The sequence below is a fragment of the Mandrillus leucophaeus genome, unplaced genomic scaffold, assembly GCF_000951045.1.
Source record: "Mandrillus leucophaeus isolate KB7577 unplaced genomic scaffold, Mleu.le_1.0 Scaffold243, whole genome shotgun sequence".
NCBI classification, from domain to species: domain Eukaryota; kingdom Metazoa; phylum Chordata; class Mammalia; order Primates; family Cercopithecidae; genus Mandrillus; species Mandrillus leucophaeus.
In genome coordinates this window covers 2,003,149-2,018,273 of record NW_012102510.1, presented here as the reverse complement: position 1 = coordinate 2,018,273, position 15,125 = coordinate 2,003,149, and the positions used below count along the sequence as shown (strand labels likewise).

Sequence of the window (15,125 nt, the reverse complement as noted above, 5' to 3'; positions counted from 1 at the left end):
CAGGCTGGTCTCAAACTTGTGATCTCAGGTGATCCACCTGCCTCGGCCTCCCAAAGTGCTGGAATTACAAGCGCGAGCCACCGTGCCGGCCAAAATCTCTTTAATCCTTTGTATAATAACTTTGTTATTTTATCCTTGGCTCTATTGAGCCAGAGAAATCAAAGAGATTTCAACACACTGGTGAAGTCAAATCACATTGATTGTCATTAGTTTTTGAAGTTCTGTAACAGATACTTTCAAAGTGTGATGGGATCACGGTGGAAAGCATAGTGTTTTGGTGCAGTGTCATTAGACTCAAGCATCATATCAAAGCTCCTTCAGATAAGGAAGATTGCTGTTTTCATTTCTGCCACAGATAGACAAGTCTGTCTTTGACCCCCTTGCTATCTCTTGAATCACCCAGTCCTACTCAAGATAGAAATTGCCTCTATAAATCTGTAATCAGTGGTTTAAGGTCAGAAACCAAAACTAATTTCTGTGCTTTTGGCTCACTTTTCAGTGACTGTGCTGGCAATATTTAATGAATTGCATGCAGACGTGGATCTTTACGCACTTCTTTTTGGAGAGAGTGTCCTAAATGATGCCGTTGCCATTGTACTGTCCTCGTAAGTAGCAGTGTTTCTGCTGGAGAAGAGATACCTTGGTTTCCTGTATGCTTTGGGCTAAATTCAGAGGCTCATCTTAAATGGATTACATATTGAATTGGGTGTTTTTCTAAATGAGATTTATCAACTTCGTGGATAAAATTATGTTGCTTAGTGTGCCCAGCAGCGATCAGAATGCTGACGCCAGTGTAACATGGTGGCTGCAGATTAAATTAAATGAATTTGCCCTGGGCAATGCTGGCCACAAATTAAATTAAATGAATTTACCCTGGCCAATGCTTGACAAAATGTAGATACCTATGTTTGTCGATATTTTCAGGTACCACGGTGTAAAACCAGTGCAGTCTTTTAAAACTGTCTCTTGTTTTTAAACTTCAGGTCTATTGTTGCCTACCAGCCAGCAGGACTGAACACTCACGCCTTTGATGCTGCTGCCTTTTTTAAGTCAGTTGGCATTTTTCTAGGTATATTTAGTGGCTCTTTTACCATGGGAGCTGTGACTGGTGTTGTGACTGCTCTAATATCCTTTTTGTAGTTTCAGTTACGGCCTGGGTATGTGTGTGTGGCATTACACTTTTGAAAAGAAAGTTCTCGGCTGTTCTTTCAAATTGGAATCTTACATTGATTGTTCCACTGGGGTGTGATGGCTCCTGAAATATGTCACTTTGGTGAAGCATGACGGTTAGGTCCCTAGCTGAGAGTCTGAAAAAATGTTTAGGAATACAAGCCTAGACTTCGCTCTGTCTTCACCTTTGCTTTTTCTCTCCCTTTCTTGTGATCCAGTTGGGGCATCAGTTTTAGAGGGGCGAAAAGAGCTGAGGAGCCAGGAGGTGGCTGGGAATTAGGGACTATCGGCTGGGAAGTACTTTAGCCCCAGCTAGCTGCTGCCACCTGCTGTTCTGGGCCTCATGGTGTTATGTGGCGATAGCTAGTTAGTGGCCTTCCATAAGCAAAGGATGGCTGGGATTTAGTTTAAACAAGCTAAAAAAACAAAATGTGGAAAGAGCAGGCATCCCTTCTACACATGTGCTGAGTCCTGCATCATATCCTCTTTGGTGGGCAGTGCTATGTAATTTAAACCACATCATTCCAACATGTAATCAATATGGAAAAAAACCCAAAATTATGATAAAATAATTAATGAGATGTTATACATTCAATCTTTGTGGCAAGCCTTTGAAATATGGTATGTGTGCCGGGCGTGGTGGCTCACACCTGTAATCCCAGCACTTTGGGAGGCCAAGGCAGGCAGATCTCCTGAGGTCAGGAGTTCGAGACCAGCTTGGCCAACATGGTGAAACCCTGTTTCTACTAAAAATACAAAAATCAGCCGGGTGTGGTGGTGCACGCCTGTAATCCCTGCTAATCAGGAAGTTGAGGCAGGTGAATCACTTGAACCCGGGAGGTGGAGATTTCAGTGAGCCCAGACCGTGCCATTGCACTCCAGCTTGGGCAACAGAGCAAAATTCCATCTAAAAAAGAAAGAAAGAAAGAAAGAAAGAAAGAGAGAGAGAGAGAGAGAGAGAGAAAGAAAGGAAGGAAGGAAGGAAGGAAGGAAGGAAGGAAGGAAGGAAGAAAGAAAGAAAGAAATATGGTGTGTGTGTTGCTCTTACAACACATCTCAATTTGGAGTAGCCACATGGTAAGTGTTCAGCTACCACATTGGATAGCGCAGATTTAAATTGCTTTCTTCACAAGGGCCCTTTTGATGCCCTGGAGACATATATTGCTCAGTGAAATCCCTCATGAGACGCTTCTATGCTTGGCCTGTGTCGAATGGCACTGTTACAAGAAGGATCTCTGGTCCCAAAAGGTGACACCAGCACCTGGTAGCTGCCTCAAGAATTGTGCATTTCTTTCTTTCCTGTGCCTTCCTTAGGCACCTGTTGTGGACTCAGGTGGCCTCAGTGGTGCCCAGGGGTCAGGGTCTCACAGGCCTTGTCTTCACAGCCCTGCTGGAACCAACCCAACAAGCCAGCCTGACGTCATGACCATGCCTGTCAGAACCATGGCCATTCAAGGAGCACAGAAAACCAGTTGCCAGTTTCTCTAGAAAGCTGAATTTATTTAAAAAACAAAAAATAAAAACAAAAAAAAAACACCTTACTGACATATAATTTATATACCATTTAAATGTAATGGCTTTTGGTATATTACATGATAATTTTTTTTTTGACAGAGTCTCGCTCTGTTGCCCAGGCTGGAGTGCAGTGGTGCGATCTCAGGTCACTACAACCTCTGCCTCCTGGGTTCAGTCGATTCTCAGCCTTCTGAATAGCTGGGATTACAGATATATGTCACCACACCCGGCTAATTTTTGTATTTTTAGTAGAGACGGGGTTTCAGTATGTTCAGACTAGTTTCGAACTCCTGACCTCAGGTGATCCACCCACCTTGGCCTCCCAAAGTGCTAGGATTACAGGCATGAGCCACCGCACCCTATGTGATTAGTTTCTTAAAATTGTGGTAAAATATAGCTAACGAGATTTGTCATTTAACCATTTTTAAGTGCACAATTCCGTGGGGATTAAGTACATTCACAATGTCAGGTAGCCATCCCCTTGTCTACTTTCACAATTTTTTCATCATCCCAAACAGAAGTTCTGTACCCATTGAACAGTATCTCACGGTTTCTTCCTCCAGCCCCTACAAAACTTGTGTTCCACTGGAAAGCTTAATTTGTATTACTTAAGAAATCTCCAGCAGCTTTAGAGCCTCCGAAAAAAAAGGTTGAAGGGAAAGGCTAGCCCTTTGGGGAGGGGTCCTGGGCTAGTGGAGTATGGTTCTTGGTGGCCCTGATACATGTACCTGGAGACAGGGTCCTTGACAGAATGCCAACGTGACTAAGTTTACCAAACTGCACTGCTTCCCCCTGCTGGAGACAGCGCTCTTCTTCCTCATGTCCTGGAGCACGTTTCTTTTGGCAGAAGCCTGCGGATTTACAGGTAGGTTTTCTCTACTCTTGCACCACCCTTCCCCTCACTGTAGTGGGGCCTATGGGAACTTGAAGGAAGCAAAGAATTCTTAGATAGCAACTGCATGGAGTTTAACTGTTCAGCAAGTGTCCGTATGAAGGATTGCTGAGCAAGGCTAGTGTTCTGTCTTAAATGGATTGTCTACTTTCCAAAAAGCTAGATTTTATTTTATTTTATTTTTTTAGAGATTGGGTCTTGCTCTGTCACCCAGGCTGGAGTGCAGCAGCACAATCATAGCTCACTGTAACCTCGAACTGCTAGGCTCAAGGGATCTTCCCCCTTCACCCTCCCAAGTAGCTGAGACTACAGGCACGTACCACACCCAGCTAATTTTTTTATTTTTTGTAGAGATGGAGTTTGCTATGTTGTCCAGGCTGGTCTCAAACTCCTGGCCTTAAGTGATCCTCCTACCTCAGCCTCCCAAAGCACTGGGATTACTGGCATGAGCCACCATGCCCAGCCTGAAAAAGTAGATTTTAATGATAAAGTTTATCATTCCAAAGTCAATTACATTTTTGAGTACTCATTCTAACTATAAGTAGATGTTAAGGTGCAAAGAATCTATTAAAATTTTATTTGTATATTTCCCTTGATTGCTATGTTATTTTACAAACAGTAGCAATAACAAGCAAAATATGTGTCCTTTAAAGGGTGATTTTGCATCTGCTCAGGTGGATGTGAACACGGTTTTTCATTGTTGTGTCTCTGGGCTATTTAATCGTTGTTTTTCAATATCAAATTTTTATGGTGTCAGTTTCATATAGTATTAGTGTGGTGAAACGTGGTTTTACTTCCTCACATTCTTTCATTTTTAAAAAAATCATTGAATTTTTCCATTAGAAAATTCAAGTCACAATAGCAAAGACTTGGAATCAACCCAAATGTCCATCAGTGACAGACTGGATTAAGAAAATGTGGCACATATACACCATGGAATACTATGCAGCCATAAAAAAGGATGAGTTTGCGTCCTTTGTAGGGACATGGATGCAGCTGGAAACCAACATTCTTAGCAAACTATCACAAGAACACAAAACCAAACACCGCATGTTCTCACTCATAGGTGGGAACTGAACAATGAGATCACTTAGACTCGGGAAGGGGAACATCACACACCAGGGCCTATCATGGGGAGGGGGGAGGGGGGAGGGATTGCATTGGGAGTTATACCTGATGTAAATGACGAGTTGATGGGTGCTGATGAGTTGATGGTTGCAGCACACCAACATGGCACAAGTATACATATGTAACAAACCTGCACGTTATGCACATGTACCCTAGAACTCAAAGTATAATAATAATAATAATAATAATAATAATAATGAAAAGAAAATTCAAGTACAGTTACTGTACATAATCCAGGTACTTAGGATGTACTTTTATCACCCTTTCAAAATACTGTAGAAAATCTTTATATGCAGCATTACAAAATGCCCCACTTCCTTAAAATTTAACAGTTATCTGTAAATGTGTAGGCAAAGTCCCAGGTGCGTCAGTTGTCTCGCACAACAAAATGATTACCATTAACCAGAAATATAGAAGATCGGGGCTTGGATAAATGGAATAGTACTCTTGATCTGTTTTGTCTGAAGTCCTAGACTGTGAAAAAAATATAGGCCAGGCACGGTGGCACATGCCTATTTAAACTCAACACTTTGGGGCCAAGGCAGGTGGATCTCTTGAGCTCAGGAGTTCAAGACCAGCCTGGGCAAGATGGAGAAACCCCATCTCTACAAAAAAATACAGAAAAATTAGCTGGGTGTGGTGGTGTGCACCTGTAGTCCCAGCTACTCAGGAGGCTGAGGTGGGAGGATCACTTGAGCCTTGGAGATAGAGGCTGCAGTGAGTCAAGATCATGCCACTGCCCTCCACTGAGGGATATATAATATATAATCCACTTTGTCTCAAAAAATATATATGTATATAAAGCATTAGTTTGAAATTCAGTTCATTCATTCTAAAAACAGTGAGGAATATGACAAAAATTTGGATGGGCCCTCACAGTCTCTTTGAAGGAATGAATGCTATATGCCAACTACAGATGGTAGTTGGAGGAGTTTAGAGGAGGCAATAGATACCATTAAAACTGGAACAAGGAGGGGATGTTGAGGTACTTGGCTTTGAAGGAAGGCAGGGTTGGGAGACAGAAAGGTTGATATGAGGTGAGGGGTTGTAGGAGTGTTCAGTAGTAATAGGAAACTATTTTTTTCTTTTCTTTATTTCTTTTTTTTTTTTTTTTTTTTTGAGAAAAGGTTTCCCTCTGTTGCCCAGGCTGGAGTACAGAGGTGTGATCAGGGCTCACTGCAGCCTCAACCTCCCAGGCTCAAGTGACCCTCTCACCTCAGCCTCCGAGTAGCTGGGACCACAGGCCCACATCACCACATCCAGCTAATTTTTTGTATTTTTGGTAGAAATGGGGTTTTACCATGTTTCCCAGGCTGGTCTCAAACTCCTGGGCTCAAGCCATCTGCCTGCCTTGGCCTCCTGCAGTGCTGGGATTACAGGTGCGAGCCACTGTGCCCGACCCAGCAATAGGAAAGTTTCAAAAATATCCAGGAAGTTGGATATGCTAGGCTTGCCTACCTTAACCTTTTGTTCCAGCAGAGTTTTTTTTCCCCTGCCTCTTTATTTTCCATTGATTTTTTGGGGGGATGTTTTAACAGGTGTTGTAGCTGTCCTTTTCTGTGGAATCACACAAGCTCATTACACCTACAACAATCTGTCGGTGGAATCAAGAAGTCGAACCAAGCAGGTGAGAGAGAGGCTTGGTACTCACGAGTTGCTTGTTAACACAGGGAAGGGGGAAGTGCAGGGTTTACAGCTTCCTTTTCCCTTCTCTGTGCAGCTCTTTGAGGTGTTACATTTCCTGGCAGAGAACTTCATCTTCTCCTACATGGGCCTGGCACTGTTTACCTTCCAGAAGCACGTTTTCAGCCCCATTTTCATCATTGGCGCTTTTGTATCCTTTTCTTGTTCCACCATTTTCTACATGCAGAGACAACCACTGTTGGAGAAGCTATAGTAATAATAGTCATAATAATACTATAAAATAACAATAATATAATCATATAAAATCTCATAAAATAATAATTACTGTTTCTGTTTTGGGTAGGTGACTAAGTCCATGCTAGTTCACAGGGTTTTTATGATGAATAAAAGAAGGCTTAAGTGGCATTTCATAACGCTAAATGTATTTGACTTAAAGGACTGCATGTATTCCAAGGTCATCCTTTCGGCCTTTTCTGTGTAAGATGGCCTTTCTGTTAAACTGGTGCTCAGCAGGTGATAGTTTGTTTTGTAAAGTGCCCTTCTGGGTGTATCTAAAAGTCAGCAACCAGGTCAGTCTCCAGTGTTATTTTTGACATTTCATTGCTGTATGAATTCCAATCCAGGAGGTGCCCTGATTTGGATGACCCAAAGGTTCTCCTCTTGCTCGTAACTACATCCACAGTATGCGAAGCCCTTCCTCACACTGCCCAGGGTTGCTTGCAGGCAGTGACCCTACTGTTTCCTCAAGCTTCCCTGCTGCTGCAGATCATGGTAGAAGACTCTTTCTCCCCACCCCCACCACAAAAAGGAGAAGGAAAAAAAATGAGGGGAAGAAAAGATAAAATAGAAAAATACTTGATTCCTTGGTCTGGGCCCATTGTAAATGCAGTTTCTGGAAAAGAGACATAATTTGCGGGATTGGCTTCTCTCATGTCCCTAGCAATGGATGGATAGCTGAGGGTTTTGCTCACTTGGCCTCAGATACTATGTTTTTATTAAAGCGAACTTTTCTGGGGCTTGATTTCAAGATACTGAGCACAGTCCCCTATTGCTGGACATGCACATTTGCCTTTTCTGAGGCCTCATGATTATCCTTAGATTTTGGAATGCTGGCCAAAAAGGAGTGTTTTTCTCTCTGGGCTTAATTTATTGTGCAGGAATGACTGACACTCACCAAGCTGCTGGACAGTGACAGTGGCCTAATGCAATACTGGAATCCTTCTAGTGTGAGAGCCTCCTGCGCTTAAACCGGTGGCTCATTTCTTGGATTTCCATGCTTTACCAGACTAATAGCTAAAAATCTGCAAGACCAGTGTTTTTATTCTTTTTTGAGAAAGACCTTGCATGTTGTTTTGATTTGTATTCCTAGCATGACATCCTGTGAGAGATAGTGAGAGTACAGCCCTGTTTACAGATGAGGGCCTGGCAGAGGCCAAGCCAGGTCCTCTGCAGATCCTAACTGCTGCTTACCACTTAAGGACTTTTGCTTCTCTTCTGGGATGGAATGTACTTTGTAAGCATTACCTTGTTCTTTCTGCTTAAAACAAAACAGAAAGAAAACGGAAGAAAAACAGGCAGTGCTTTACCCTGCAGGAGACAGAGAAGATAGTTCCGCCCTGGCTTCTGTCTGAAACAGCTGCAGCTCCTGCAGCTGGTGTTTTGCCAAAACGGAAGCTCCCTGTTCCTCTGGCTCCCACAGGCGTTCCCTTCTCTGACCAGGGGAGTGTGCAGCTCTCTCAGCTGAGCACTGTTCTAAACTCAGAAGTGACAAAGGACCAGTTTCCCTGAATTCTTTGGTTTCCACAACAGAGTTCCTTTTTCCACCCTCCTTTTTCCATTTCTTACATCTCCAAAAGACATTTTAGCTACTTAGGTAGAGAAATATCTCCCTGGGTTCATTCCTGTGAGTGATCTGAATGTCTTTTAGTGTTATGAATATTTTAAATTTCCCCACCTCTTATTTGCAGGCTCTTTCTGGCCATTAAAATCTCTGATGTTTACTTGCAAATGAAGCCTGCGAGCACTTATCCAGCAAACTTTTTCTTTATAGTTTGACTGCAGGATTAGCAATTTTTTTCTTCTAGTGCCTTTTCTTTTAGTAGAGCCCAACAGACACTGTTTGCTTCTCTCAACTGCCCTCTCCTGCCGTGGTACTTTAGCTTATTTCTGGACTCCTTTTTAGATAGATTTAGATAGATAGATAGATAGATAGATAGATAGATAGATAGATAGATAGATAGATAGATAGATAGATACCAGTTGAATTAAATCAAGAAGTTACAACAGTGTGTTTAACAAGCTAGAAATGATCTCTATGAATCAGGAGATGGGGAAGCTTAGCCAAACTACTCCCATTTTGTTGCTGAGAAACTTGTCTAGAGAGAAACTAGATAGCCGGGCTTTTTTGGGCAGCTCTCTGGACTATAATGAGGCATCACAGCATTCCTAAAATTCTCTGCTCAGCCGGAGGCTGTGTGGAATGCCATTCTGGAAACTGTTGGGCCCTTAACCTCCACCTGTGGTCAGGTTGCCATCTTCCTGGGCAGAGCTGCGCACATCTACCCGCTTTCCTTCTTCCTCAACTTGGGCAGAAGGCATAAGATTGGCTGGAATTTTCAACACATGATGATGTTTTCAGGTAAAAAGGCGTAAGTGTAAAGAAAATGAGTTTTATTCAGCAGGTAACAAGAATATGATTAAAATATAATTGATAAGGTTCATAAAAAGGCAAGCATTCAAGTTTCTGGTCCGTTTGTATCCCCTGCAGTGAGGAATAGACAGATGTACATGTTCAATTGAGTTAGTGTTGATTTTGCAAACCATACTACCAAATGTGAATGTTCTCCCCTAAATTATTTGCATTTCTATTTCATCACTACCACTCAAGGGTCCTGGAGATATGGTGTTTAAAGTGCTTGATTGTTTTCTAGAAGATCTTCATAACCCTTAAGCTTCCTGAAGGGCGCCAGGTCTAGAATTAGAAGGAAAAGAGCTCCTGATGAGAAAGAGCACTGGCCAAGTCACTCAGCACCTCCCAGCTGCAGTATCCTCTCTTGTAAAATAATGAAATTGAACTAATTAGCTGAGGTCCCCCAGCTCTAACTTTCTGTGGAGCAAAAGAAATAAAATACACTCATGTAAGCAAGGGGGACCCAACACCGGAATTTAATAGCTGTGATCATCCTGCTGAATTGACACTGTCTCCCGCATGCCCCCCCTTTTCCCTGTAAAGCTCAGAAGTCTGGAGAAGCCACTGAGGGGACAAAGGACAATAAAGAAAGCTGTGGAAGTAGAGTAAGGAGAGAGTAGCTGGCATGAGTGGATGATGCAGTGAGGGTGGTAAGTGTCAGCTTTATATAAATGAGACCCAAGTTAGAGCATTTCTGCAGAACAGAGGGAGGAGAAGTTAGTTGCAAAAGGCTACTGTGACCCTTAAAGGCACCTCTGTCCTTTAAGACAGAGAGTGAGTTGCAGCCACCATTACTGCCATGCAGTAGTTATTGGGGGGCTCACAGAGTCATAGTGAAATCAAACCAACAGGCACTGCTCAGTAAAGCAGTCATTTTGTCTCACACTAGCTTGCCTCTGAACTTAGATACAGGTACAGTCCTCTAAGATGATTTCCTTTTACTCTGACAAACATTTATTGAGCATCCTCTTTTCATAAGCCACAGCTCTAGGTTGTGGAGGATGCAAAGACCAGCCTCCTTCACGGAGCTCACAGTCTGCTGGGGGGAGGCAGGTACACAAAGACTTCATTTTCTTCCAAGAGAGGTTGGTGAATTGCACAACAGAGGTCTGAAAGAAATGTGGACAAGAAGAGAATGGCTCAGGGCCATCTTCACTAAGGGAGTGGCCTTTTAGCTAGGCTTGGAAGAATGGAATTTCAGGAGGCAGCAGTTTGGGAAGGCAGAAAAGCATTGGCATGCCTGGCTTGTTTAGGGAAGGGCAGCAGTCTGGTTTAAATGTCAGATACATGGAGTAATTCAGAAAGAGGGTGAGGTTGACCACCATTGCCGCCTACAAGCTGTGGCTGATCTGGCACGGGGAGAGTGCCTGGAACCTGGAGAACTGCTTCAGTGGCTGGAAGGACACTCCCTGAGCCCGGGGCCCACAAGGAGGCGAAGTGAGGTAGACAGGCACTGCAAGATGCTGGCTATAAGTTCAACATCTGCTTCACCTCAGTGCAGAAGAGGGCAATCTGGGCCCTCTGGACAGTGCCAGATGCCACTGACCTGATGTGGCTGCCCGTAGTGAGGACTTGGCATCTTAATGAGTGGCACTCTGGGCTTCTGACCGACCTCCATAAAGCAGAAACTGCTGCCAAGCATGGTAAAGATCTGGAGGCGCTCCTGTGATGTCCCACCACCTCTCATAGAGCCCAATCATCCCTTCTACAGCAGCATCAGTAAAGATCGCAGGTATGTAGACCTCACTGAAGATCAGCTACCCTCTTGTGAGGGTCTGAAGGTCACTTCTGCCAGACCTCTGCCCCTTTGGAATAAAGAAATAGTTCCCCAGATTGAGGAGGGGAAATGGGTACTGATTACAGCCCACGGCAACAGCCTCCCCGGCATTGTCAAGCATCTGCAGGGTCTCTCTGCGGAGAGGAACCTGCCGACTGCTATTCCCGTTGTCTATGAATTGGACAAGAACTTGAAGCACATCAGGCGCATGCAGTTCCTGGGGGATGAAGAGACCGTGTGTAAAGCCGTGGAAGCTGTGGCTGCCCAGGGCAAAGTGAAGAGGTAAAGGCCAGCGGATAGACTACTTTCCCTGGGAACACCCGCCTTGCCCATCCCTTTCTCTGTCCCTCCCCACTGCACATGTCACACTGACCACATCTGTAGGCATCTGAAGTTGTAGCTGCAGATGGGTACCAGTGACTCCCATTTTTCATTTCAGCCATTTTTCTCCTGCACCCACTGTCTTCACACAATCTAGTCAAGATAGCACCTCCAGGGAGGGCACGGCTTCTCAGTCCAAGCCCAGGGAAAACTCCCCTTATCCAAAAGAGTTGAGAGGTAGTGACTTGGGTTTTTACCAGGGCTTTGTGTACTAAGGACCTGCTTGAGTAGGAGATAGGGAGGAACCATGCTAAGGCACGGCCAAAGAGGAGAAGCAAGAGAGCCTGTTTGCCCCCAGGAGCCAGTCCTGTGTTCTTCTGTAGTCAGGCCACTGCCTGGAGGGCTCTAGTCATTCCAGTGGAAGATAAATGTAACCAGCATGGTGATGTAAAAACAAATAAAACAAAAAACAAAAAAACGGTTTCCTTCCTGACCCCAGAGGGGCCGGCTGTACTTGATGGGTGGGATCAATCCTGAATTAAGTTTCTGTTGCATTTATTTGACAAAAATGAAGTGTATAAATAATACAAAACAAAAGTCCTTGTGGGGTTTCTAGTGGCAGTTGAAATAATCCCACATGTGATCATCAGAAAATAAACCATTCCTTATACCAATATGGCACAAGCTCCGTGACTTGAAAGGGGTGGGAGTGCCTCCTGCTGTGTATTTTAGAATCCCTGCCCCGCCTTGTTTCATGGCAGTGAAATGCCTCTTGATCATGTCCAAGTGTGTCTTTCACTGCCTGTTTTCTGAATCATGTTTTAGTTACTTGGCCCTGCCACATGGGCCCAGTACTCATTTTGAGCATAACTGTACTAAATCTTTTCTCCAAATCAGTATAAGAAAGGAATGATATGCAAGAAAAAAGGAAAAAAAAAAAAAGAAGGTGAGGTTGGAAAGGAGAATTGTATCTAAACTCATAATTTTCACCCTTTAGGTTACATCAGAATTGCCCATTGGGCTTGTTAAAGCACAGGTTGCTGGGCCTCACTGTCTGATTCTGGGGATATGGAGTGGGCTCTCCTAACATTTCTGAGCTGCCGCTGCTGCTGGTTTGAAAACCACACTTTGAGAACCACCACGGTAGAGTGGAGACCTCAGGGAAGCTCCAGTGCTGTGCCAAAGAGTTTAAGCTTCACTCAAGAGCAGCAGGGACACATTCAGAACTTGGTGAAGAGGACGGTGATAAGCTTCTATGTACATATGAGGAATATGCCAGTGGACAAGAGGAAGATTAGTTGGAGCTAACCCTGTCATCTAGGTCAACTTAAATATGCTCATTGGCTTCCGTACTAAAAAGCTGAGAAGTGTACAGTGCTGTTTAATGATATCTCCAATAAAAGACATTTTATGCTGGGAGAAATCTGCCTATCAAAAGGAACTCATTCATCAAGGCTATGAAATACCTGAGGTCTCACTTTCATATTGCTTACCATGCTTACCTAGTGAAATTAAGAAAAATGTATTCTACGTGGTCTCTCTCTGATGCCCAAGTTTTCTTCTTTGAGTCAACATCCCTTGAGAGGCTTAAATGTTGACCAGTGACATAGCTGGCTGGCTGTAGGGTGACCTGGATGTGTATAAATATTTCACTAAGACAGATTAATAGAAAACATCAACTTTGTTTTCAATGTAACTTTTATTGATGTCACTCTTCTTTAGTGAATTGTAGTGAAGTGCTCAGATTACATATATTAATAATTGTGAAATTGCAAAAAGTAGAAAAATGTACAAAGAGATATAGTAAGTCTAACTTTTCATTCTCTCGCATGTTATACACACAATCTTCCCCATGGTGAATAAAAATTAATACTAGATATATACTAAAGACTGTAGATTCAGTCTTTTTTTTTTTTTCTTTTTCTTTTCTTTTCTTTTCTTTTTTTTTTTTTTTTGAGACACAGCCTCACTCTGTCCTCCAGGCTGGAGTGCAGTGGCACCATGTCGGCTCACTGCAACCTCTGCCTCCAGGATTCAAGTGATTCTCCCACCTCAGCCTCCCAAGTAGCAGGGAACTACAGGCACATGCCATCATGCCTGGCTAATTTTTGTATTTTTGGTAGAGATAGTGTTTCACCATGTTGGTCAGGCTGGTCTCAAACTCCTGACCTCAGGTGATCTGCCCACCTTTGCCTCCCAAAATGCTGGGATTATAGGCGTGAGCCACCACACCCAGCCAGATTCAGTCTTTACTATAAAATAAATTATGAGCATGATATGGGAAAGGAACAAAAGAGCTTAGAAAGATGGACTCCAAAACATTAAACTGCTGATATTAATCTTAAAATCCATAATGCAGATCAGGTATCAGCAAACTACAACCCCTGGGCCAAATCTGGCCACTGCCTGTCTTCACATAGCCCATGAGCTGAGAACGTCTTATACAGATGAATGTTTGCACTCTGTTTGATGATAGACAACACTGACTTTGAAACAACAGTTAAGCAAAATATCCCCTCCAGAAAGAATTTGCCTCTTTTCATTATTAGACCTGTATTACGACAAAGTGGCCTCAATTATTACTATTGATTTTTGATAATAAACATTTGTGGAAATGTTCGTCTCTTTCATCTAAGTACCCACATAATTTTCTTGATTTTGCCTCTTGGCCCACAAAACCTAAAATCTTTAGTATCTGGCCAGTTACAGAAAGAGTTGACCACCCCTGATGTAGACTGGGTTATATTTTCACTTCTCTGTGTGGTTTCCCCTGTTGCTAAGGAAATGCTGAACTGTGTTCCACAAATTTGAATACTCGTACCTAGCCTGTTTTTTAAGTTTGTATTGACTGTGTGGTGCTTGGGTTGTGTTGGGATCACAGTGTTAGCTTATATTATTATTACTTATTTATATTTATTTTTACTTCATGTTACTAGCAGGAGAATCATTTAAGCAATAGGAGTGTTATTATTCTGAAAAAGTGCTGTACAAAGCAGTACGATGCTTTTTCATTGTGTTTGGGAGTTTTGCAAAAGACAGCATCAAATAAAAGAAAATCATGCCTTTCAGGTTCTTTCTAGGTAAGACAACTTGGCCCCTGAAGCATGAATGCATAGAGTTTATTAGCCCCAAATGGCAGCAGTGGATTTTGAGACAACATTGTCATTTAATTCTTATGAGCAGAACTTCTTTGGTCCCCGCAGGCCTCAGGGGAGCAATGGCATTTGCGTTGGCCATCCGTGACACGGCATCCTATGCTCGCCAGATGATGTTCACGACCACCCTTCTCATCGTGTTCTTCACCGTCTGGATCATTGGAGGAGGCACAACACCCATGTTGTCATGGCTTAACATCAGGTTGGTTTGGAACCAAGGCTAATTGAGTATGTCAGTTGTCACTGTTCCTGAGAATGTTCAACACCCTGTGCAGGATGTGCTGCTTTAGTTCATGGAAGCCTTTTACAGTCTTTGGTTTTGTTTGTGAGGAGGGATTAACAATTTTTTTTTAAAACAATAAGTAAAAGTTTGGAGTATGGGGTTTTCCAGGAGAAAAAAAATGTAGTCATTAAAAATTTTTGTCAGTGCAAACATACAAAGAATGAGAAGTGCCTGGATCTTGCTAGAACAGTGACATTAGAGCAAAAATTTAAAAAGTCTTAAAGCTGCAGGACAGAAAATAGACCAAGAGCCCCTGGCAGAGTCCAGTATTTCATGTTCCTTTGAAATGAAATCCAGACTCTGAAGAATAAGCTCACCAACCAGATATAGAGGCAATTAGAGTTTTATTTTAGCATGAAGCTGTATGCTGTCTCTTCTTGCTTGAGTGTACAAAAGAGGTGACATTTTCTGGGTAACCCTCACCTGTTGCAGTTTCATGGACGTCCTCTGCCTGTGGCTTTGTAGCTGTGTCAGGACAGAAGGAGCACTGATACAAGTTTGACTTTTTCAAGAGCGCTTGAATTCCAAATTGTGTTTGTGAGCTCCAGCAT

The 15,125-nt window shown here is 43.0% G+C and overlaps 1 protein-coding gene and 1 pseudogene across 3 annotated transcripts in view; both read left to right on the top strand.

Moving 5' to 3' along the window:
* The window catches only part of SLC9A7 (solute carrier family 9, subfamily A (NHE7, cation proton antiporter 7), member 7), a 150,336-nt gene that overhangs the window by 103,079 nt on the left and 32,132 nt on the right, over positions 1-15,125 (top strand). For all 3 annotated transcript variants that reach the window (XM_011982822.1, XM_011982823.1, XM_011982824.1), the window contains exons 6-12: positions 500-605; positions 984-1,125; positions 3,445-3,550; positions 6,244-6,332; positions 6,426-6,539; positions 8,876-8,987; positions 14,340-14,493. In XM_011982822.1, the coding sequence (XP_011838212.1) occupies positions 500-605; positions 984-1,125; positions 3,445-3,550; positions 6,244-6,332; positions 6,426-6,539; positions 8,876-8,987; positions 14,340-14,493 (823 nt within the window). The remainder of the gene's footprint in view (positions 1-499; positions 606-983; positions 1,126-3,444; positions 3,551-6,243; positions 6,333-6,425; positions 6,540-8,875; positions 8,988-14,339; positions 14,494-15,125) is intronic.
* Positions 9,558-11,101, top strand: LOC105541708 (annotated as a pseudogene).